Source organism: Bos javanicus, chromosome 8, assembly GCF_032452875.1.
Source record: "Bos javanicus breed banteng chromosome 8, ARS-OSU_banteng_1.0, whole genome shotgun sequence".
Lineage (NCBI taxonomy): Eukaryota > Metazoa > Chordata > Mammalia > Artiodactyla > Bovidae > Bos > Bos javanicus.
Window position 1 is genome coordinate 110,650,434 of NC_083875.1, and position 25,907 is coordinate 110,676,340.

General features: G+C 45.8%; 2 protein-coding genes and 1 long non-coding RNA gene across 10 annotated transcripts in view; all 3 read right to left on the bottom strand.

Moving 5' to 3' along the window:
- Nucleotides 1-6,103, bottom strand: part of CDK5RAP2 (CDK5 regulatory subunit associated protein 2) — a 182,635-nt gene extending 176,532 nt beyond the window's left edge. For 5 of the 8 annotated variants that reach the window (XM_061426679.1, XM_061426682.1, XM_061426678.1 and 2 more), the window contains exon 1: nt 5,860-6,101. In XM_061426679.1, the coding sequence (XP_061282663.1) occupies nt 5,860-5,915 (56 nt within the window). In that variant the 5' untranslated portion in view covers nt 5,916-6,101. Of the gene's footprint in view, nt 1-5,859 lie in introns of all 8 variants that reach the window. The other 3 variants (XM_061426676.1, XM_061426677.1, XM_061426680.1) reach the window with 2 other exon arrangements.
- Nucleotides 6,104-10,067: 3,964 nt separating this feature from the next.
- On the bottom strand, nt 10,068-18,143 carry LOC133253227 (uncharacterized). The gene is made up of 2 exons (XR_009738244.1): nt 10,745-18,143; nt 10,068-10,635 (listed from the first exon to the last, which is right to left on the bottom strand). It is a non-coding gene; the product is annotated as an uncharacterized LOC133253227 (long non-coding RNA).
- Nucleotides 18,144-20,271: 2,128 nt separating this feature from the next.
- Nucleotides 20,272-25,907, bottom strand: part of MEGF9 (multiple EGF like domains 9) — an 80,553-nt gene continuing 74,917 nt past the window's right edge. The window contains exon 6 of the mRNA XM_061426683.1: nt 20,272-24,923. Within this exon, the coding sequence (XP_061282667.1) occupies nt 24,472-24,923 (452 nt within the window). The 3' untranslated portion in view covers nt 20,272-24,471. The remainder of the gene's footprint in view (nt 24,924-25,907) is intronic.

Genomic DNA, 25,907 nt, shown 5'->3' on the forward strand with positions numbered 1-25,907 from the left:
GGACATGACTGAAGCGACTTGGCGGCGGCGGCAGCAGCAGCAGGGTGCAGGAAGCGGGCAGGGAGTGGAAACGGGGAGTGTGGTGACTGAACGTGTCCCCTGGAATTCATGTGATAAAACCCAGCCCCCACCTGCGGGATGTATCAGGAGGTGAGCCTTGGGGAGGTGATTACGACCAGATGAGCTGGAGACGGTGGAGCCTCAGGAATGGCACTGGTGTCTCTAAGCGTTTCCAGAGCTCCTACGTCCTCTCTTTGCTCTCCACCATGTGAGGATGCAGTAAGAAGGAGGTCCTCACCAGAACCTGACCACACTGGCACCCTGACCTCAGACTTCCAGATGCAGGAACTGTGAGAAACCAATTTCTGTTGTCAATAATGGGCTTCCCAGGCGGTGCTAGTGGTAAAGAATCCGTCTGCCGATGCAGGAGGCACAGGAGACATGGCTTCAATTCCTGGGTCAGGAAGATCCCCTGGCGTAGAAAATGGCAACCCACTCCAGTACTCTTGCCTGGAAAACCCCAAGGACAGAGAAGCCTGGAGGGCTGCAGTCCATGGGGGTGTGAAGAGTTGGACACCACTGAGCATGCACGCAGGTAGTCAGTAAGTTACCTAGTCTACAGTTTTTTGTTACAGCAGCCCAAGCTAAGACTGGAAGTAAATGCTAATGGGCACAGGGTTTTTTTTGGATGATGAAAATGTTCTAAAATTAAGATTATGGTGATGATTGCACAACTCTGTAGATATACTGGAAAAAAAAACACTGAATAGTGTATTTCAAATGGGTAAACTTTATGGCATATAAATCACATTTCAGTAAAGCTGTTAAAAAAACACAAGGCACATTTTTAATGCCAAACTGTGTTCCAACAAGTTGCACCATTTACACTCTGCTGTGCACTTTTTCACGCAGAATATAAAGCAGCATTTCACTACAAAATGGGGAGCCTGTGTTCACGGTATTTATCTTTTCAAATAGAGGCTGAACAAAACTGATTCATTCAACAAATAACTGTTGAGCGTATACTATGTACCAGACATCGTTCTTCCTAAAGATCCAGTCGGGAAGAAGCCACACACAGCTCCCTGCCCTTGCTGAGCTAACCCTGGCGACCGGGAGCGTCTCCCCAAACCTCACAGCCCAGGGGTACCTCTAGTCCGAGGTCGGCCTTGGATCAGGCTTTCAAGCCTTCACCAGAAATTTCATCCCGCCATCCTCTTTCTCAATCTCCTTCTACAAAATCCACGAAGGTATTCTTCGCCTAAGAAAGAACTGTGTACAAACCTATAGGAGACGTGTTTTTTTTTTCGGTCTGCCCCTAACCAGGCAGGAGGCACTTAATGGCCATGTGCTTAAGGAACCCACAGGTGAACAGGCCTGGCCAGGCCTTCGGAAACTCACAGGCAGAGGCAGAATCCTGGGCATGAAACCGAAGGGGTGAACCCAGGGGAGTGGGCACAGAGGACTTTGTCCAGAAAACGCTACAACACGGTAACAGCTCAACAAAAACCATCCGACACTGAACGTACTCCCCCATCGGTTCTAGGTGCTTAAAACATACAACTTTGCTTCGTCCACAAAGTCACCCAACAAAACAGAAAACTGTCACTGAAGAGAAATTGAGGATTAGGACAGTTACGTGAAAAACTCCAGCAACATGGCTAGTACCCCGCTGAAGCAGGATTCTGACGCAGGCGTCCTGCGTACAAAGCCAGTCCTTTCGACACCATCGGGCGGGACCTAATGAAGGGGCCTCAGGGACCGGGATCCAGGCCTAAACCTCACAGAGCCGGAGCTCCTGGGGCACCCACCGGTGATCAAGCCTCGAGAGGGCACACTGCCCTGACGCAACAAAAGGCCGAGGACAATCAGACTTCAGTTCAGTCTCTACAACCGGGGCCTGGAAATTACCAAGCAGGAGAGTATCCATATCAGCATAAAAAGATTCCTCACGTTCCAGGGGTTTCTCTCCTCCACTAGGACCACCTGATGGAGAAGCTGACTCTTTGAGGACCAGTTCCAGCCCACAGCAGTTCCACAAAATCCTTCCAGAATCCTCTCAGAATCGGTTCAGAGAACTAGCTGGAAGGCAGGATAGGGCACCGAGAGCCAGGCTTTGGAATATGTAGCTGGATTTTAAATCCTGGCTTGATCACATACTTTTTGGTGGGATCTCAGGGTGCTCACTTCACCTCTCTGAACCTCAGTGTCCTCACCTGGAAAAAGTGAATAAAATCATGACCTCACCGGACCATTGTTCATTCAGGGAATTAACAGACAGGTACTGAGCCCCTACCATGAGCCAGATACCAGGTTAGGAGGTCACATCACAAAGATGGTCACAATGCAGCCCCTGTTCTCACGCAGTAAGAGTCGAGTCTGGGAGAAAGACAAGTTGACAGCTGTGCCTGCGGCGGCCAGTTTATAGAGCAACTGAGGCCTGAGGTGTGGCTCCTCTAAATCGAGAAGGGCGGTAACTGTAAAACACATCCCGGGCTTCAGAGACTCAGTAAGATCAGATAGAAAGCAAAATAGCTCATTGATATTTATTTGTTTACAAGTGAGAATGATAATATATGGAAATATTAGGTTAAATAAACATTATTAACATTAATTTCGGCAGTTTCTTTTTATGCTTTTAATGTGGCTATTAGAAAACTTTAAATTACATACATGGCTCAAATTATATACTGATTGAACTGCATTAGTCGATAAAACTCAGTGAAGTCATGGGACTTCTCTGGCAGTCCAGTGGTTAAGACTCCGAGCTTCCACTGCAGGGGAGGTGGGTTTGATCTTTGGCCAGTGAACTAAGATCTGGCATGATGTGGTCAAAAAAAGAGAAAATTCAGTGATGTCAATAAGGGCTGTGAATACATCAGTGAAGGGGGGCCAAAGGAGAATAGAGGGCCCAGGTGGGGAGAGGGGATGTCAGTGAAGGCTTCCTGGCAGTGACATCTAAACCGAGACGTGAAAAGTAAGGCGGCAAAGCAGAGGAGAGAGGGCAATTCAGGTGGCAGGCCCAGCAGGCACCCAGGCCCAGCAGAGAAAGAACAAGGCAGGTCATTCATAACAGTTTGGCAGCCAGCGGGGTGACGGGCTTGGAGAGGAGACAGGGAAGGGAGAGGGAAGACAGGAGCCTAGTGAGGTGGATGGGGCCACAGTACAAAGGAGCTCAGAAGCCACATTAAAGAACTTGATCCTGAGGGCAGAAGGGAGCCGGGGAGACTCTTAAGCAGGTAAGAGATTAGCTCAGGAATGTATGCAGCACCAGGGTTACCAGCAAAGGAGGGAAAGGAGGGCAAGGAAAATATTTGATGTTTTGTTGAGTTGCTACTCTGGGTCAGACATTGGGCTAAACGCTTTTAGACTCATCCATTTTACAGATAATGAAAACTGAGGCTCACAGAGGGTGACTTGCCCAAGGTCACATGATTGTTAAGTGTCAGAAGTGGGATGGAAACCCAGCTAGGTCTAGGCTGAAGCTCCAATACTTTGGCCACCTGATGCAAAGAGCCAACTCATCGGAAAAGACCCTGATGCTGGGAAAGACTGAGGGCAGGAGGAGAAGGGGACGACAGAGGACGAGATGGTTGGATTTCATCACCGACTCACTGGACGTGAGTTTGAGCAAGCTCGGGGAGGTGGTGATGGACAGGGAAGCTTGGTGTGCTGCAGTCCACGGGGTCTCAAAGAGTCGGACACAACTGGGCGACTGAACAAGGTTCCAAAACTGGTGCTGAGAGGTGAAAAGCTGCCTGAGAGAGTGATGTGCCTGACTCTCTGCAACCCTGTGGACTGCAGGCCTCCAGGCTCCTCTGTCCATGGAATTTTCATAGGCAAGAATACTAGAGTGCGTTAACCATTTCCTACTCCAGGAGATCTTCCCCACCCAGGGAGACTCTTGAGTCTCCTGCACTGGCCGGCAGATTCTTTGCTACTGAGCCACCTGGGAAGCCCTGAGTAATAGCAGACTTTACCTTAATGGCAGTGAAAGGCATTAAACATATAAAGCAGCAGACTGTGATGATCAGATTTGTACTTTTAAAATGCGCTTTTGAGCTATAGTATAAAAGGCTATCAGAGGTGTGAAGGCAACCAGGACAATCCAGGTGAGGGGTGATATACCACTTACCGACTGAGCTCCCAGGGAAACCCACAATACACCCAGGCAGTGGCAGAAAGACGATGAGAAAGGAACATGACAAATCGCCTCAGGATTCAACCAGCAGGAGCTTCAAAGGGCCTGACTCTGTGTCTGATAAAACTGTTCGGTCGCTAAGTCAGGTCCGGCTCTTCAGGGCCCCATGGCTGCAGCACACCAGGCTTCCCATTCCTTCGCCACCTCCCAGAGTTTGCTCACACTCACGTTCATTGAGTCGATGATGCCATCCAACCATCTCATCCTCTGTCATCCATATAAATGGTTTCTCTGTTAGGCTCTCAATAAACAGAGCAACCATTTGTCCAGGTTTGGCCAAGATAGGACCTGTTTATGTCTGCTGTTCAGGAATTAATTGTGTCCATTTGACTCTTAAAAGCATCCAGATACGCACACAACAAATAACATGTCACCCTTTCAGTTAGGATCTGTTGACCAAAAGAGGCAACCTGTTCCTGGCAGAACTCGACAAATGCCACAGATTCTCTGGGCTGTCCTCTGAGTCCTTCTACCCTCTCCCCATCCGGGAGCCCCGGACAAGCAAAGGGGCCCAACTCCATAGCCGTGCGGGGCCTTTTCGGGCCTTCCTCCCAAGAGACACCCCAACCCACCAGCAGTGGACTCCAACTGCCTCTTGGGACAGGTTTTTTCGGCCATTATCCCCCAATTTGTACTACTGTTGTTGATGACCACGACGATGGTGGTGGTGATAATGGTGGGACCAAATCATTTTTAAAGCACTGATAATATGCCAGGCCAGAGAAGGCAATGGCACCCCACTCCAGTACTCTTGCCTGGAAAATCCTATGGACGGAGGAGCCTGGTAGGCTGCAGTCCATGAGGTCACTAAGAGTCGGACACGACTGAGCGACTTCACTTTCACTTCTCACTTTTATGCATTGGAGAAGGAAATGGCAACCCACTCCAGTGTTCTTGCCTGGAGAATCCCAGGGATGGGGGAGCCTGGTGGGCTGCCGTCTATGGGGTCACACAGAGTCGGACACGACTGAAGCGACTTAGCAGCAGCAACAATATGCCAGGCACTACACCTGCCAAGCAAATTGCTGGGCAAGCATCTTCTCGTCTAATCCTCACCCCAACTCTGTTGGGCGGATATTACTACCAGCCCCATTTAACAGATGGGAAAGTAGATTAAGTCATTTCATCAAAGTCACACAGCTAGTTAAAGAACTGGACTTGAATCAGTTCTGTTCAACTCCAGCCTAGGTTCTTAACCACTGCACCCCATGGCCTGAGTCTTGGTGGCCACTATGTGAACCATAAGCAAAGTCTGGACAGACCAACTACACTCCCGACAAGGAAGGCAAACCCCCAAACCACAAAGAGGCATCAAGTACCCTCAAGGTCCCCGTCCCTCAACCAGCCCTCACTAACTGCACGCTCCAAGGCGTTCCATCTCCCTCTCTTTCAGAGAACCCCTTACTTGTCCCTCATCTCCTCTTCAAAGTATGTCCCAAAACGAGACATGGGGGCGATGCAGGTAGGGACCCTCAACCACAGTTATCAGTGGGCGGGTCCCCAAAGAGATCGCCCCCGAAGAAATCCATCTCACACACTCCCCACGTCAGGAACCCTCAAACCCCATCAGGAGCAAACCTCGAGTCTCGGATGGAGCGAACCCCCATCCGTGGGAACCCCGGCCCGGTTACCGCGAACCCACAAAGCCCGGGCCGCACCTGCAGCCGCTACGCGTCCCGGGGAGGGTGACGTCTTCTTCCAACACCGAGTCCATCGTGGACACAAAGGAGGTGGTGGCGCTGGTGTCTAGCGACGGCGCCACTGCTTCCCCCACGGGATCGCGACCCGCCCGGCTCCCCAGGTCCCCGCCCCCTCCAACCCAGCTCTTGTTCGGACTCCGGCGGCGCCGCTGGAATTCAAACCGCAGCGGCCGCCATCTTTCCCGGAGCCTCTTCCTACGGAAACGAGGCGGGGTCGCCGAAGCGCGCGCGGTGAAGCCAACCGGACTGGCCAGGAGACCGGGCAGGGAAGCGCTGGCGGGACGCCATCTTAACTAAGGGCAGAGCGCCTGCACTTGTACCAGAAAGACCAAAGGAAAGAGAGGTGGGCCGCCATTTTTAGTGAGGGCACGCGGGCCGAGCCTAGCGCAGGTGCCATCTTTGTTGAGGGCTGAACCAGATTTGGGCCGTTAATTTAAGCGGGAGATGGGCATTCAACACCTACTTCTTGGGATCCGCGTAACTCCTAATCAAGTGTATACTCCGAACCTTAGGGTCTGGGCATTCCAAAGCCCTCCGTCTTGAACTGAAACTCCGTTAATCGGTTGCGGGACTCGCTTTAGAAAAATCCTACCTACATATTCCCAACTCGAGTAATTTGCACACTTGGTTAGAAATAGATAAGCGCATCCCTATGAGCCTAGTGGTCAGGGACACTCCCTCTCCAGCCTCTCACCTACTGAACTGTTATTACCTGTAGGGCTCGAATAATGCACCTGGATCAGTATACTGAGGCCAAATGAGGGGAAAGACTCGCCTAACCCCATGCACCGGAAGTCTGTGGACAGGACAGATCCGTGGCTCCTGCGGACTATGAGTATATCCGAGCTCTCTGCTAGCCCTGGCCGCCTTTCTTAAAGCACACAGCAATCACTAGATCATTTTGGCAGAGCTTGACCTGTGAAAGCAACCTTCTCCTCATCTCGGTGTTCCTACTTTCCTCTGCACACTGTCAGGAGAGTTCAGAGAGCCGGATAAAAATAACTTGAAAAGATGAATAACTGGATAGATGTACCCAGCCTCCTTCAGCCTCAGTTTCCTCATTCTTTCCAAAAGAGGCCTCTTTAATACTCTGATCTACATCAAACCCTTTATGTATTCTTAGCAATCTATTTTTTTCCCCTTTGTGGCACTTACCACATTATGCAATTCCATACTTCGGTATATAATTTTTTTTTATGTCTTCGGCACTAGACTGGAAGTTCTGTGAGAGCAGAGACTGTTCAGAATTGTTCAGGCTGTATTTCCAACATCCAGCACTTTGCCTGGCACCCAGCAGGGGTTTAAATATATATGTTGATGAATGGTTCACTCAATATGGCAAATGGGGCTAATATTATCCTGCAAGGTTTCTTCAAGTTATTTTATTGAAGTATCATTGACTTAGAATGCTGTGTTAGTTTCTGTTGTACAGCAAAGTGATTCAGTTGAATATATGTATACATGTGTGTATATGTCCCCTTCTCCAAGGGATCTTCCCAACCCAGGGATCAAACCAGGTCTCCTGCATTGCAGGTGGATTCTTTACCATCTGAGCTACCAGAGAAGCCTATATATATATATATGGAGAAGGCAATGGCACCCCACTCCAGTACTCCTGCCGGGAAGGTCCCATGGATGGAGGAGCCTGGTAGGCTGCAGTCCATGGGATCGCTAGGAGTCGGACACGAATGAGAGACTTCACTTTCACTTTTCACTTTCATGCATTGGAGAAGGAAATGGCAACCCACTCCAGTGTTCTTGCCCGGAGAATCCCAGGGATGGGAGAGCCGGGTGGGCTGCCGTCTCTGGGGTCACACAGGGTCGGACACGATATATAAATATATATATATGTATATATGTATGTATGTATGTATATGGGCTTCCCTGGTGGTCCAGTGGTCAAGAATCCACCTGCGAATGCAGGAGACACAAGAGACACGGTTCAATCCCGGGGTCGGGAAGATCCCCTGGAGGAGGACATGGCAACCCACTCCAGTATTCTTGCCTGGAAAATTCCATGGACAGAGGAGCCTGGAGTCACAAAGAGTCGGACACAGCTGAGCATGCGTGTTTGTGTGTGTGTGTGTGTGTGCGCACGTGTATAATATTCTTTCTCAGATTCTTTTCCATATGGTTTATCACAGGATATTGAATAGTTCCCAGTGTTATACGGTAGGACCTTGTTGTTTATCCATTCTATATACAATAGTTTGCATCTTATCCTGCAAGGTTTTTGTGACAATGTGGAGATGACCTCAGATTCCTTTATTACCTAGTCAATGGTAATCCCATCTCTCTCCCTCCCACACCCCCCACCAACTCTCTCTCTCTCTCTCTCACACACACACCCCTTAGTGAAGGCGACAAATCACCGCCCCTGTCCCTCTCCCATCCCCAGATTTCCACCCACCTCCAGAATCAGCAATAAAATAACAGCCTGAAAGAGAGTGGGCAGGAACCAGCGGGCACGCAGGGAAGGGGCAGTCCTCGATCCCCTGGACCCAACAGTTCAATAAGATGAGCGTGTCCAAAGGCAGGGAGGCCGGGGTGTCAGGACTCCTGCCGTGACCCCACCACTGACTCCCTGTGACCTTTGGCAGACTGCTCCTCTTCTGGGCCTCCGTTCCTACAGCGGTTAAATGGGAGGATTGGACTGGATGGCTGTCTCAAGACCTCACAGATCTAGAGGAGATTTCTTTGTGTTGATTTCAAAGCTTCTAATGCACAACCAGCTCTGTTCTGGTGTGGAGGGCTGAGTTACAAATCATTACTTCCCGAATGAAGGGACTAACTTTCCGTCCAGCAGGTGAAAGCTCTTGAGAAGGGAAAGAAGGAAGGGGTTGTGTACATTTTGACATTTCTTACGCGACACTTGTGCTAAGGACATCACAAATGCTACTGCATCTAACACAACCACCCTCCGGATAAGGTGCTACTGTTATCCCCATTTCACTTACAGATGGGAAGACTGAGGCTGAAAGAGATAAAAATAACCTTCTTGAGGTCTCCCTGCTGGTAAGTGGTAAAGCTGGGACTTGAGCCCAGGTCCCTCTGACCCTTCCTGAAAGCTCTAATGGTTTCAGGAAGCCTGTCCTCTCGATTTGCTTCTCTCCACTTTAGAATTTGGGATTGAGAGGTGAGGTCTACATTTAGACAGTAGTATTTCAGAGATATGTCCACCAGACTCTACAACCTAGACACCTGCTTCCAGGCAGCCCTGAGATGAATCTAGATGTGGGCAACTCAGGACCGGAAGTCTAGGTGCCGGGATCCTGACTCTGGGAGGTCGTCCAACTTATCCTGGGACCTGGGTCTCTTTCTCTGGTTCCTCCTTGATTTTCCTTTGTGTAAAATGGGAGAGACCATGCTGAGCTGACACGGTTACGTTAGATACTTTGGAAATGCTAAAGAAGAAAGAGCCGGAGGGGTTCTCCTTATGATGAGTCTACTGCCTGTTCAGCAAATGGCCATATTCCTGGCTTGTGTGCTAAAGAGATAGTGAACCTTGAAACTGAAAATAGAATCAATTGCACAAAAGATGGGCTATTTGGGAAGTTGTTTTTCCTGTTTTCATGGTCAGGGACGAAGCCCTTTGCCCCGTCTCGGTCTCACCATGGCCTTTCTTTCTGTCAAGCCTGGAGGTGACGTCACTACCACCAGCTGTTTGGGCTATCTGGCGCCATCTCCTTGACGACAGCCACCCAGCCACAAAGCTGGCATTATTATTTCCTTGGGCAAGGTCATATCGAATGGCTGGGAGGAAGTCGCTTGCAGCCAGATGTTTCTCATTAGGGTAGAACCCTCAAGACACAGGCGCTGCCATTACTAGCAGCAAAAATAAGTTTTTACAGCATCAGTTCACGCACACGGCTACTTTGCACTGTTTCATTTTATCCTTACAACACTGTGAAGAAGATTAGGATGGCTGTCTTGCTCTTCAGTTTAGGAAAGTAAGGCTCAGGAAAGGGAAGAGATTTGCCAACAGCCACACTTTCTTCCTTTCTCTCTCTCTTTCTTAGCTTTTCATTTAGAAATAATTTCAATCTTAGAAAAAGTTGCAAAACGAGTGCAGAGATTTACTTATATAACCTTCACCCAGCTTCCTAAAACACTAATATTTTACCTAACCATAACACAATTGTCAAAAATAAGAAATTACATTGATATGATATGATTCACTACAGACTTTATTTACATTTAATCAGTTTTCCCATTAATGCCTTTTTTTGGCCCAGGAGCCATCCAGGACTCCATGGTGCTCTGTCCATGTCTTTCATGATGTTGACACTTGAGGCAAGTTCCCGCCAGTGAGCTGGGCTCATTGAGGCCGTGCACGTTTGGCAAAAGTGCCTCACAAGTGATGCTGTGCCTCCCTCGGCCACCAGGAGGCGTGTGCGTGCTCAGTCGCTCAGCTGTGTCCGACTCTTTACGACTCCATGGACTGTAGCCCATCAGGCTCCTCTGTCCATGGGATTTTCCTGGCAAAAATACTGGAGTGGGTTGCCATTTCCTTCTCCAGGGGGTCTTCCCGACCCAGGGTTGAGCTAGCATTTCCTGCATCTTCTGCATTGGCAGATGGATCTTTATCATCTGCACCAGTAAAGATGGATTCTTCACTGCGCCACCTGGGAAGCCCAGGAGGTAGCCGATGTTAACACGTCCCTTCAGTTGGTGCTGTTAACTCTGTGTTCTTGAGTAAGGTGATGTCTGCGAGGATTCTCCGTGATAAAATTGCTATTTTTTAAAATTAATAAAAATCATGGTGATATTTGAAACTACATAAATACCCCATTTTTCATCAGATTTTCACCCGCTTATTTCAGTGCCCATTGATAATTCTTACCGAGAATCTCACAGCGTGCTTCGCCCATCCATGCTGTCGCATTTTCATCATCCCTTCTCTCTTTACTCATTGGAGTTCCACTGTGAGGGAGAGCTTTCTCTCCTCCTTCATTTATCCAGTTTGTTTATTTAAATCAGGATGGACTCGTGGATCTTTGTTTTACCTTGTGGGTTAGAACATATTACCATCGTTATTTCTTCTGTCACACAAATTGTCCTAGATTTGACCAGGTCGCCCTTTGAACAAAGAGGTGTGCCAAGATTCGAACCCAGGTCTGTCTGGTCCCAGGTCCGCAGTACTCCTGGCCCGTGACCTGCCCCTTGCTCACAGCTCTCTTCCCAGCCAGCTCTCAGCAGCGGCAGCCCTTGAGCAGTTCCCGTCAGTGCCCCCGTCTCCCCACAGGATGCTGTCCTCCAGGACGACGCCTGGCCCCACACTGCGCTGTGCTCAGTGCCCGGCTGTCAGATTAACTCTAGCTGATTTTCTTCTCCAGGTGGGGAGGGGGGTGAGAAACACTCAGTATCGAGGGGATAGCATGTAGATTATTGGGCTCCAGAGGGTAACACATACCAGCACCTATGGCCTTAGATCTGCCAATGCACCTCTCTGGGCTTCTTTTCTCGTCTGTAGATTCAGCGCATTAGATTTAAACGTTGAGGCTCCCCTCAGCTCTCCCTTCCATAAATGATGATGCTAGTCGCCGCACACTGAGCTCTTTGCTGGGCACTATGGTAAGCGTGAAGCAGAGACTGACTATGGCCCAGCTCACGGTTGGCACGACTGAGGCTGAGCAGGAGAGGCTTTGTCTGGTCGCTCGGCAGCCAAGTGGTGGGGCTGGGAGCCGAACCCAGACTTTATCCTACAGCCCAGGCTTTTGAAAACCATGCCACTGTGCCTTTCACTGAATTGCTGTTATCTCTGCAGTCACTAAGCTGGTTAAAGTGCAGATAAGTATTATAAACCAAAATAAAACATTTGAATACTTCATTGGTATAAGAATAACAAGAGTAAGATTCTAGGGGCACAGAGAGAACAGATGCAGATGAGTCATTCGGACTGAGAGGTAGGGGTAAAGGTGTTTTATAAGCAAGATGTGTGCCCTGCAAAGGCAGAGGAGAAACCGGCACTTGCCAGAAATAAAAGAAGACCGCTGTTTGGTGCAGCCCCATTTACCAAGCCCATGTCAGTTTCCTTGAAGCTGTCTCATAATTCTAACAAGTTTGCTGTCCTTTATGAATAAGGAAACTGAGTCCCAAGAGACAAGAACTGATTTTTTCCGAAGTCACACGGTAAGCTAGTCACAGAGGAAGAAACTTGGACCTCAAGTTTTCTAGTTGCCAAAAGCTGGTGCTCCTGGGAGGTGTGTGTGTGTGTGTGTGTGTGTGTGTGTGTGTGTGAAACTTACAGAAGGCATCTCAAATCAAGATCTCCCTGCCTAAATTGATCACGCTCAGTACCATGGCCAGATCCCCATGCAGCCAAAGCCAGAGTCTGACTATAAGAGAGTCCAAGACTTCTGGGAAGACTGTCCTAAGGTACCAGGGAGAGCTTACAAGCATTCTTCCCAGCTGCACACTTGAATTTGTAAAACAGCAACAGCTGTAGGCAAAGACGGGAAACTGAGCTAATCAATCTTCTGGACATTTTGCAGATTAAAAGAATCTCAATGTCTTGATCATGATTTGCAGGATGGGGTGGTACACGTCACTTCTCCCTTAAATGTGGTGATTCCTAATAAGAGAACAGGCCAGGACCTCTGAAGGAGGACCACAGGGAAGGGCTGTAGGACCCGATTCCTCAAAGGGATGAATGTGAAGGACCTGTGTCCCCGCATATGCCTCTCCCCCTGACTGCACAGCCGGCGCCCTGTTGAGGACGCCCAGCCAAGGATGGGCAGAGGCTTGAAGTCCAGCCCACGCTCTGCTTGCCAGGCTGGGGGCTCCACTTCCCACGCTGAGTCCACTCCAAAGAAGGAGCATCTTTTCCTAACTCCCAAAGGAACTCTGTGTGCTAGTGCTTCTGAAGAATCTAGAATCCCTCTCCTTCCCCTTCTCGGCCTAATTCCCAGAGTTTCCCCACCCATAGTTTAAGAGAATGTTCTGGGCCACCATCTCTATAGTTGCTGCACCTCTGAACTTCCAGGGTACCCGGGTCTTACTTACGGCACTAACACAGCTCTATAATCATCCACTAACTCGCTGAACTTCCAGGGTACCCGGGTCTTACTTACGGCACTAACACAGCTCTATAATCATCCACTAACTCGCTGAACTTCCAGGGTACCCGGGTCTTACTTACGGCACTAACACAGCTCTATAATCATCCACTAACTCGCTGAACTTCCAGGGTACGCGGGTCTTACTTACGGCACTAACACAGCTCTATAATCATCCACTAACTCGCTGAACTTCCAGGGTACCCGGGTCTTACTTATGGCACTAACACAGCTCTATAATCATCCACTAACTCGCTGAACTTCCAGGGTACCCGGGTCTTACTTACGGCACTAACACAGCTCTATAATCATCCACTAACTTGCCTGTCTCCTCAATTAGACTGAGCTCCTTGAGAACAGGATTTTATTTTACATCAGTTGTCAGTTCAGTTCAGTCGCTCAGTCGTGTCCGACTCTTTGCAACCCCATGAACCGCAGCACACCAGACCTCCCTGTCCATCAATTTCACTGAGCTATAATCTACATACAGTAACACAGAGATGATTTAAGTATACATTCTGACCTGCTTTGGCAAATGTATATGCCCAGGTAACCACCACCACAGCCAAGACACAGAACAGTGCTCTGCGAAAGAACCCAGATGATGGAAATGTTCTGAATTAGCACTGTCCGATGGAGCAGCCACTGGCCATGTGTGGCTATTGAACCCTGGTAATGTGGTTACGGGAATGAAGAACTTAATCTTTAAATTTTTTATCTTTTTTTTTGAAGTACAGTCGACTTACAGTTTCAGGTGTACAACAGAGTGATTCACTTTTGTTTTGTTTCTCAGATTATATCCCTTTATAGGTTGTTACAAGATACTGGGTTTAAGTCCCTGTGCCATTCAGTAGGTCCTTGCGGCTTATCTATTTTCTATATTTCAGTCTGAATGTGTTAATCCCATACTCCTCATTTGGCCCTCCCCCTCTCTCTCCCCTAAGGAGACCATAAGTTTGTTTTTTCATGTAGGAAACCATGGTCTGCTTTCTAGCATTAAAGATTTGCCTTTTCTAGAGCTTCGTGTACCAGGCATTATAGTATGTACACTTTTTGTGCCTGGCTTCCTCTGAAAATGGGAACTTTTAATTCTACACCCCAAGGTCTATACGTGCGCTTAGTCACTCAGTCGTGTCTGGCTCCTGAGATCCCATGGACTGTTGCCACCAGGCTCCTCCATCCCTGGGATTCTCCAGGCAAGAATACTGGAGTGGGCTGCCATTCCCTACTCCAAGGGGTCTTATAGTTTTCTGAATACGGGTATTTTCCTCCATATTTAGACTCATTCTGGCGTACTTTACTCTTTTTGGTGTGACTGTAAATGGGCTTGTTTTCTTAATTTCTCTGACAGCTCACTGTTACTGTACAGAAAGTGCAAGGGATTTCTGTGTATTTATTTTGTATCTTGCAACTTTACTGAACTCACTGATGAGCTCCAGCAGGTTTTTGGTAGTGTCTTTAGAATTTTCTATGTAAAACATCATGTCATCTGCAGATGGTGACAATTTTACTTCTTCCTTTCCAATTTAGATTCTTCTTCTTTTTTTGTCCGACTACTCTGCAGTGCAGGAAACCTGGGCTCAATCTCTGGGCTGGGAAGACCCTCCGGAGAAGGGGGATTTTAAAGATCTCTTATAGTGCGTGGCAAATAATAGGTGTTTAATAAATGTTGGTAAAAGAATGAATTATAAATCTTTATCAGAATTAGTGATCTTGTCCCAAACACTTTTTTCTCTGCCTAACAGAATACAGGAATGAAAAAAGGCTCTCACAGAAACCATTTAACTCAATCTCTTGGATGTATCGATGGAAATATTGAGAACTGGTGGGATCCATGGCCTGCCCTGGTTCATTGTGTACAATCAGAGCACGGATTACAGCCTGTTCAGAGCAGACTCCAAGGCCTGAACTCTCCCCACTCCCCAGCACTCACGTCCCATCCCTTTCCCGCAGGCAAACATACCGACTCCATGAATCCCCGTAGAAGCACAGGAATGCTGCAAGATGCCACGCTGCCTGCTCCAGCCCCCTGTGGACGCCCCCCTGGTCCCGGGGTCACCCACCACAGCACAGGAACAGCAGCGATTCAGCTCAGAGAAGTATCTCCTTTCATTCCAAAGATACCTAAAACCTAGGAGTGGCCTTCCTCCGATACTGGGCTATGGGTTGGTTTTCTGTTCAGAGAACAAGCCACCTGGTACTACCCAACGGTGAAAGAAGAACACTGCATTTTGGGGGGTGGGTAATGCCTTAATTGAAGGCCTCCTAAATAAAGGGAGAGAGGACAGGACCCAGCATTCACTACAGACGTGGCACGCGCTGGGGTGCTTCCCATGCGTCCTCAGTGCGCCCTAAGGGGTCAGCATCATTACTCTTCTACAGGGAGGAGAGAAGGACCAGGGGCCCTCTGTTAACCTGCCCAAGGCACTACACTGGAGCCCGCACTGGAATCCTCTCTTCTTCCAAAGCTGATGCTCTTTGTATCGTTAAAGAGCTTTCATTTGCTCTTTGTATTGTTAAAGAGCTTTTCTGTTGATGTTCCAAGATGTATCCATTCATTAGTAATAGCTAAGTAATCTGTCTGTATAGTCAAAGCTATGTAGTCATGTACAGATGTGAGAGTTGGTACATGGAGAAGGAAATCAATCCTGAATACTGAACAACAAGTAATCTATGTCGTTGGTTGCTGGGAAAGTAAGCTAAATTAGGTGTCAGCTGCTAATGTTCAGTTCAGTTCAGTTCAGTCGCTCAGTCATGTCTGACTCTTTGAGACCCCATGGACTGCAGCACGCCAGGCCTCCCTGTCCATCACCAACTCCCGGAGTCCACCCAAACTCATGTCCATTGAGTCGGTGATGCCATCCAGCCATCTCATCCTCTGTGGTCCCCTTCTCCTCCTGCCTTCGATCTTTCTTGGCATCAGGGTCTTTTCAAATGAGTCAGCTCTTCGCATCAGGTGGCCAAAGTACTGGAGCTTCAGCTTCAACATCAGTCCTTCCAATGAACACCCAGGACTGATCTCCTTTAGGATGGACTGGTTGGATCTCCTTTCAGTCCAAGGGACTCTCAAGAGTCTTCTCCAATACCACAGTTCAAAAGCATCAATTCTTCTGCTCTCGGCTTTCTTTATAGTCCAACTCTCACATCCATACATGACTATTGGAAAAACCATAGCCTTGACTAGACGGACCTTTGTTGACAAAGTAATGTCTCTGATTTTTAATATGCTGTCTAGGTTAGTCATAACTTTCCTTCCAAGGAGTAAGCATCTTTTAATTTCATGGCTGCAATCACCATCTGCAGTGACTTTGGAGCCCAGAAAAATAAAGTCTGACAGTTTCCCCATCTATTTCCCATGAAGTGATGGGACCGGATGCCATGATCTTTGTTTTCTGAATGTTGAGCTTTAAGCCAGCTTTTTCACTCTCCTCTTTCATTCATCACGAGGCGCTTTAGTTCTTCACTTTCTGCCATAAGGGTGGTGTCGTCTGCATATCTGAGGTTATTGATATTTCTCCTGGCAATCTTGATTCCAGCTTGTGCTTCTTCCAGCCCAGCGTTTCTCATGATGTACTCTGCATATAAGTTAAATAAGCAGGGTGACAATATACAGTCTTGACGTACTCCTTTCCCTATTTGGAACCAGTCTGTTATTCCATGTCCAGTTCTAACTGTTGCTTCCTGACCTGCATACAGATTCCTCGAGAGGCAGGTCAGATGGTCTGGTATTCCCATCTCTTTCAGAATTGTCCACAGTTTGTTGTGATCCACACACTCAGAGGCTTTGGCACAGTTGCTAATGTAGTCTTAGCCTAACTTGGCTAGTGTACCTCCTCCTCCTCTTTGATATACTAAACTGGTCCTTTCATCCTTAATTGGTGGCTTAATGATCTCTGTCTTTTAATACAAAAAGGTGAGGTACAAATTATAAGTAAATGAAGCTCATCCTTTACCCGGGACCAATACCTGTTAATATATCTGCTTCCTTTCCATTTTAACTGGAGCAAATTCAAAACATAACTGTTAACCAAACTCTGATCCTTGCTCTGGAATACAAAGCCCTCTCCACTTCAGACAATTCCTTTGGGGATTCACGGCCCATTGGAGTCTACACGAGTTGCTTAACTGCCCCCAAATTATTACCTCAACTAAAACAGGATCTACACAGACGATCATTAATGTCCCTATCCTTGTCTGGAAGAATCTCATCTCTTGCCAGAAGTAGCCTCTTCAGATGAAACTGGATGATCCCCTGGCCATGGTGATTAGAGATAACAATGGCTCATTTGGGAAATATTTGGGGGGAATTAAAAAGCTGAGATATAGCCTCTCAGTTCTGCAAGCTTCTGGAAACAAAGGCAGAAAGGGGAGGACACCAAAAGCATCCACATAGCAGACTAAGTTTGCTTCCTGCCCAGGCAGCGCACGTGTGAGGGTACACAGTCCTGTCTGTGGACAAGACCTCCGTGCAGTGCAGGAGTGAGCTTCATCAGCCCCGCTCCACTGGAGGGGATTCTGCGCTGTTTATTCCCAGCGTCACTCAGAAACATCCCTGTTTACAAGTGGCTTGGTGCCGCCCCAAATCGCAGTCCATTTGGTTTCTGGTTTAGACTTGCTTTACTTTAAAGCCTTCTTTGCAGTTCTTACATGCCTTTACCGTACTTACCAGTGTAGGCACTGCAGTGTAGCAGAGTCCATCATTCACTCACGTTTGTTGAGCACTTTCTGGTGCCAGGACTGTGCTTGGCAATGGCATTAAAAAATGAAGACAGTCCCAGCCCTCAAACTGAACAGATAATGTGATGATATCCATCATCATTGTCTTTATACTCATGTATTCATCATTCCTTTTTCTTCATAGTTTTCCTGTATAATGTCTTTTTAAACAACATATTACATTTCCCATTTTTGGTCATTATATATAAGAAATCATATTGTATGTATTCTATGCCTAGCTTTTTTTGCTTGACATTATGTCTTGAGACTCATCCATACTGATGTAGATAGCTGTAATTCATTCATTTTTGACCACTGTATAAAATTCTATTCAAAGTATATGGATGCTGATGCTGCTGCTGCTGCTGCTGAGTCGCTTCAGTCGTGTCCGGCTCTGTGCGACCCCATGGACTGCAGCCCACCAGGCTTCCCCGTCCCCGGGATTCTCCAGGCAAGAACACGGGAGTGGGTTGCCATTTCCTTCTCCAATGCAGGAAAGTGAAAGTGAAAGTGAAGTCGCTCAGTCGTGTCCGACTCTTAGCAACCCATGGATTGCAGCCCACCGGGCTCCTCCATCCATGGGACTCTCCAGGCAAGAGTACTGGAGTGGGGTGCCATTGCCTTCTCCAAAGTATATGGATAGGCCACAATTAATCCGTTCTTCTACTGATAGGCAATTGGGATGTTTCCAGTTATTTTGCTATGACAAATGATGCTGCGATGAAGAGTTTGAAATGTGGGTCCTGGTACACATTCATAAGTTTCTCTAAACTATACACCAGGAGGAGAATTGCATGCACATTTTCAAAATATTCTATTTTTCATTCTGTTTCTAATCATTCTTCCTTATTCTTAATGACCAAATGTTCATTTAACAGTGTATGCACTAAGCCATGTCTATGGTTGAACATCTAAAGTTCGTCTCCACTTTTTAAACTTTATATACAACTCGGGGGAAGATTTTTTTTTCCACACAAAAATTTCTGCTTTTTAGGTCGTTTTCTTATGAGGGATTTCTGGAAGTGGATCCCTTGAATCAAGACTGAACTGATTTACATTCAATGAGCGAGAGGATTATGGCTGAAATATAGAAAGGAATCTGCATCCTAGGAGCCATCAATCTTTTTGGGACCATAGATCCTCTAGAGACTATGATTAAGAGTATGGACCTTTTCTCCAGGAAAAAAAAAAAGACATACAAACTGTTTATGTTCACAAGTAAGCATTGCACACTTGTGTTCACAATTTCAAGTTTCTCAGACCCTCTGAATCGTGTATGCTGACATTTCTATTAAATAAGACTTACTGTCTTACCCACTGAATACAAAATTTCTTATACTGCTTCACCAAATAAGTTCAGATCAACTATTGCACCTGTCAAGTACTTTTGGTTTTAAACCACCATTTACTGAGTACCCACAGTATGCCAGCACTGTGCCAGATACTAGAGACGAAAGAGCATGTGCTCCTGGCTTCAAGGATTACAGTTTAACAAGGAAGACATAACAGAACAAGTATTTTTAATAAAATATGTGCAATAGGAGAATTCTTCTTTAGGCCAACGGGGGTATATGTTAAGGACTTATCAACCCTCTTTTATCAAGCGGTTGCAAAGAATGAATAAACATTTTCCAGGACATTATAGATAGAAGAGACAGTACCAACAAAGGGGAAAAGACATCATATAACCTGGCAAATACAGGAAAGTATACATTATTTTAATACGGTTGGTAGTGAGCATAAGGAAGGGTTAAGACTCTTCCTTATCTGGAGCAGAGATTAAAGTGAAGTTAAAGTTGCTCAGTCGTATCTGACTCTTTGTGATCCCATGGACTATACAGTCCATGGAATTCTCCAGGCAAGAATAGACTGCATAGCCTTTCCCTTCTCCAGGGGATCTTCCCAACCCAGGGATTGAACCCAGGTCCCCCACATGGCAGGAGGATTCTTTAGCAGCTGAGCCACAAGGGAAACCCAAGAATAGTAGAGTGGGTAGCCTATCCTTTCTCCAGTGGTTCTTCTTGACCCAGGAATTGAACTGGGGTCTCCTGCATTGCAGGCAGATTCTTTACCAACTGAGCTTTCAGGGATGCCCAATGGATATCATAGAAAGACAGAAAGAAAGTGACATCACTCAGTCGTGTCCCCATGGACTGTAGCCTACCATGCTCCTCCGTCCATGGAATTTTCCAGGCAAGAGTACTGGAGTGCTTTGCCATTTCCTTCTCCAGAGGATCTTCTGGACCCAGGAATTGAACTCAGCCTCCCTCATTGTAGGCAGACGCTTTAATGTCTGAGCTACCAGGGAAGTCCAATGGATCTCATAGGGGACAGTTATTAAACAAGATTATATGTTAATATATGCTTTTTGCTTCAGGGTGTTTTGAGAGGGGGAATATTCTTCGTGTGGCATTTTTTTCCCCTAAGTGGAAAACATTCTTTAAAGGAACTTCTTGAAACAGAAAGCATGATCAATAAACGCAGGACACAAAGATTTTCAAGAAGCAGTTTGAAAATAAGTGATCTGTGACACATATTAAAAGACTTCCAACAACTGTGACCACATAAAAAAGTAAAACAGCAAATCTACAACAGGTACAAATTATATACATTTATTTTTTTAATAATTTTAAATAACACTCTTGTATAAATTCTTTCTTATATTCAAATCATACACAAATTTAGAAATGCATCATGAAGCCTAGTCCAGCATATGTATGAGACATGTTTTTAAGATGTGCGTTAGAATTTTAGTGACATAAATACGATTTTAATGTTTCAGAAACACTCCCAATTGCTTGGGCGGAAATTTAACGTATTACAGAGTGCTTGTACCTAGCATGAAGTCGCTTTAAATCGGTCAGCTCTCAGGCTAGTGCAGGCTTCAGGCCTGGTCTCGCGTTCTAGAGCTGCTGGTAGAGTTACTGCAGATGGTTCCCAGTGGCCTTTGAAAAAGCGTCATTCGACCTCTGACACTCTGGGGATCCGTAGCCTTTTTAGTTCATGTGGTATCGTTTGATTTCTTCAGGTGAACCAGCGTGCTCTTCCTGCTTCTTCCCTTGGCGTAGTCACTGGCTCAAGGTTGAGGGAAAACTTACACTAACCTCCCGTCACTCCCCTGCACACACCAAACTCGTTTCAGCTCCCAAACTCCTATCGAGACGATCATAACAGACCAAAGGCTCTTCGTCGATGAGGCCAGAGATGCTTCCTTTGCTCTAACGGGTTACCTTGGGTTGCTTTTTAGTTTTCCGAAATTTTTGTGGGAGCTTTCTTTCCTTGTGATATATAAATTGAACTCCTTCCCACATACCTCAAAATATAAGAACCAGGGAATGTTCATAATCAGAGGTGCTATGTTGACCGTATGTCCTACAAAGAAAGACAGGACCAAAGTGAATGATTTAATAATGCGGTCCAAACTAGGGCTGTCAGTAGGAAGGGCTGTCGTTTCAGCTATCTGGCTCCAGAGCAGCACAAGAAGGGCTACATGTCCTCCAGGCACTCAGCTGGCCACAGCGAGCCGCAGGTCACTGAGTGCTGCTTAACGGTCAAAGTCTCCAGAAATCCTGGGGCGAGAGTGCAGACATACAACGCGATGCTTCCACAAATCCTCTCCCCCACAAACCTCTCTCCTCCCATTCCGTGTCAGCTCTGTTTGCTCTTAAAATTCAGGTTCCCTAAAAGTAACACATTAAGTCCACAGGACCTTAGTATACATGAGGTTTAGTTTTATCATCATTTTTCTCTGTAACTAGAGAAATTCTATTAGTAAGACACCTCTGGGAGCTAGAGGACAGCAGTAGGGAGGGGAAAGTAAAGGAGGACAGACACACTTCTCAACACTACCCAGGACACATGACTGTCAGAAATGCACAGGGCTCACTGCAATGAATTAATGAAGATGAAAATGTTATCCCACAGCAGTATCTGTCATTCGTCAATCAGATTCACACTAGTCTCACCTCATTTGAAAATAAACACATCCCTACTTCTGAGACACCCTTAGTCTTTCTAAAGGACGTATGGGACCCTGGTGCGTGGGGATCACACTTCTAGCGGAATGACTGCTGTGCAAGGCATTTTTCTCAGGCCAGTTCCCTAGAGTGATTTTGGTGGTAGATCACTTCATGACGGATTTCTACTTTAGAGCAAAATTACCTCCACCAGCAGAGACACAGAACACTAAAGAATATTATTTAAAACAGATTTTAAGAGCTTGATTTTTTCCACCAGGATAAATTAAGAACATGACCTAGGCTCTGTTCATAAATATGTAAACGTTCTTTGTGATTCGATTTTTGCAACTCCTTTTAACGTCTGTTTCAAGGAATGTCTACATAGCCAGAATCTGGACTGTTCGTTCAGCTTTGGCTCTTAGACCCCAACAAACTCTTTCTTTCTTTATTGTGTTAACTTCTGTGAACAAACGTTCATGTCCCACTATCCCCAATCCCTGGCTTTGAGGGCGTGATAGTCTGGGAAAGGCATATGTCACGTTACACAATTCCTTGGAACAGTCTCTATACGCATATGTGGCAGCTGCTGGGGAAATCGGGTTTTCTTTCCCTGCTTGGAAAGATCAGTTTCCTTTTATGAAGCACAGACTGGTATTTTTATTTTCTTATCACCAACACTGGCTTCAGAGAGTAATCCTCCATGTTCTTTCTGCAAAGTCCTTCGTGGCTATATAGCCCTGGATTGTACCTTGTATTTACAAAAATCAGAAACGTTCACAGATGGGATTCTTCCTCCCAGCCTTCCAATGTCTGCAGCTGGGTCATTTCTGCACAAGCATACAGCTGAAAAAAACATGTGCTTCTGAGTTAGGAGTCCTGATTCCAAGCCTAATAACATACGGTGTAGCCTTGAACACGACATTTAACCTCACCGATAACTGGGAACAACAATTACTTCCTCAAAGGCCTGTGGTGAGGAACGAAGGACACAGGTACAGAAAGCCGCCTTGCAAACTGCAGAGGGCTATAGAAACATTATCTGATTTTAATGTGATCTCTCTTTCATGAGCAATGGCCAGATATCCAGAGCCTCTCCAGTTACTAGACGTAGATTATCTGCCTGTACATCCTCCAGAGCATCATCTCCAACTGCAGAGGGATGACCAAATTCCAGGTTTTTCTCTGGAGAAGTCAGGTAGGGTGATCAGCTTGGCAGGGGTTCGTAGGTTTAATTTTTGCTTTTTTTTTTTCTAACTACTTGACAGTTTGTTCTTCCTCCTAATAAATATCTGCATTTGACTTCTGGTTGTTTTTCCTGGCTTTCCTTAATCTACAATCTGTCAACATCATAATTAGAGGAGAGCAAAGGCAGAGATGGCCTCAAAGAAAAAACTGCGTGTAAATGCAATGCCTGACTATACCCTCTCAACCACGGAGCCACCTTCCAGCCAGACAGGAAGATACAAGAACTGCAGCATGCAGGACGTGGTCCACACCCCGTGGCATCTGAGTGACCGGCTACATTCAAATGCAGGAGTATTTGGGGGTGGGAGAGAATATAAATAGTTCACAGGTATGATATTTCACAGCGGATCCCAAGTGATATGATGGCTTTTCTTTTGGAGCTAAAACATTTCTTCCTTTGGAAGACTATTGTTACTTAAAACATTTTTTTTAATAAGCATGTGTTTGTTCTACTTTAATCTATGTAAAATATAGAGAAGCTAATGTCTAAACAGGTGAGTAGTTTGGAGAATGCAGCCTTGTGTCCCAGCTTAACAATCATTGTCTTCAAAATCTATTGCTTGAATCTATAGGAAGTCAAAGACGATAGAACTCTACTTTTAGACTGAAAAAGGGAAAAATTAGAAACATCCAACCTCTTATAAATTTCAACAATGTCAAAAGAGGGACTAAAAATCACTGATGCTCACCAGAGTCCCAGCTCTAGCAATATTGCCATCTATTTTACAGTATTTTAACCCCATATTTTCTTTTTACAATGCCATTAACTGCTATACAAATAAATTCTAGATGATAAAATAAGACATGATTTTTTTTTACAAATAGATACAAATACAATGCTGACCAGATATTCTACATTAACTATATACACCTTATTTCTCTAGAGGCAGGAATATTCCTTCTTTTTAAACAATTTATCATTTACACTGAGGCCTTAAGGAGAATCATCAGCTTTATGCTTTCCCAGACATTGCCTTCCTCTCTCTACCATTAGAAGCTTATCCTGTGCTTTAATCTTATTATTGAGCAAAAACTCTGGAAAGAAAAATCAAACCCTTCTAAAGATCTTCTTGGGACTTCACTGCCCCTATTATAGAAACAATCAAGATTGTGTATTATGACACAGCCCAAATATCAGCTTTTCCTCAAGGATGTCTTTTAGTCCAGTAAAATGAATATCCTTCCTGGCCTTCCTTTATCAAGAATGGAGATAAAGTCTTCTGGCAGTCCTTTCCCCTCCACATCCATCATCCTGTTTCCACTGATGGTGAACATTCCCCCAGGAATCTGTTTGGAGGTCAAAGCGGACTGGGGCTGCACTGAGAGGCCCAGCCTTCTACCCTCCCATGTGGTTCGGTACAAAAATACACTTTACTTCAAGTCCTCATCGTCAGTGACTGCTTCAGATCTTCATGGGAAAACTAAGAGTAACAGGCTAAGTACATTACACGTTTGTACCTGAAAATTTCCGATGCACTACATGCCTTTGCTTTCTCATCTCAGCGACTCTACCCAGGCTGTGGCGCAGAGAATGATGCTGTCTTAGTAAGCACTGTGGCCTTAAAGTCCAGGAGAACAGCTCTGGCTCCTCCTCAGGCTTTATAGTTATGCATTGGGGTCGTCAGGGTCAGCTGCCCGTTGGGAGCCACTTCATTGCCATCATCTTCCAACAATCCTGACACATCTGCGTTGGGAATGCTGTCGTGGTAGCTGCTGAAACTGATATTGTCTTCTTTCAGCTCGATGGTCCAAAAGGGGGCGTTGAGTTTCCGGTTTTGGTACTCCCGGTACATATACACAGCCCCCACAAACCCCATCAGCAGCACCACCACAATGATGATGACTGTCAAAATGATGATGTTAAATTGGGTCCATGACACGTCCGCTAAGGCCGACGTGCTGTTCTCTGCAGAGCTTACTGAAAAGACAGTCTGCGGGGTGGTAGGGGTAAAGGTGCTATTTATAACAGGGGTGGGCACTGATGTGGTCAAAGGGGCATTGGAAACCAGAATGGTAGAACCTTCAGGTGTTGGAACAATAACTTCTGAAAATAAAAACAGAGAATGAAATGTAAAAGACAAAATATCTGGTTTTAAGAAACAATAAAAGAAATACACATGGGAGTGGAAGTTGATATGGGATGTTGACATGATACTCTGCTTTAAAGTAATGTTAAAGTAAGTTAAAAAATAATTTCTCAAGAAATATAGTGAAAGAATCAGGGTCTAGAAAACTAGATTATTACACCCTGGCTGTTATCCAAAACGTATATAATATCCATACTAAAATCTTTGGGAAAATTCTAATGTTGGAGTTTTCCATCCTCCTGTACTCTTGAATAGATTCATACAAATTCCTGAAAAGGTAGTAAGTATGTCACTAGTGACTTCTAAATCACTTTGTTAAAAGTGAAAGGGATAGCTAATACTCGTTTGAACTAAAATAAGTTCAGCATGTCTGATGGCACTTAATAAAGGTAAAATTCTCTTTAATGGGGGCAAAAACAAAATAGGGAAAATTGCATTTCTAGTTGCTTCTGAAAAACACAATTTAAATGGCCATAGTTGACATCAGCTGAGAGAGAAAACAGCCATTGCCAGCATAGTGATTTTTCCTTTAAATAGATATAGTTATTTTACAACTAAGGTACTATACTGTGTACTTCTAATGCAGCATAGCTCAGTAGAACTACCAAAAGCTTTGGGATCGACTAGAACTGTGTAGCAATAAATAAGTGAGCCAATCTTCTTAAAACTGAGATTCCTCACCTATGAAATGGGAATAACGGTATCTATTTTACAGAGTCCTTGGGAAGGATTAAATAAAGTATAGAACATCGTTACATTTAATGTCCATAGTGCGTGGCACATACTAGGCACTCGATGAAATGATCCCTGTTATCATCACAATTCATCACCACAACCGGCACACCAATCCACCCTAAAAAGAGGCGTGTCTTACATTCCCTAATAGCTAATAAGAAAAGTCATCACAGCCTGGTCAGCTAAATACGGACAAGGCGTACGCC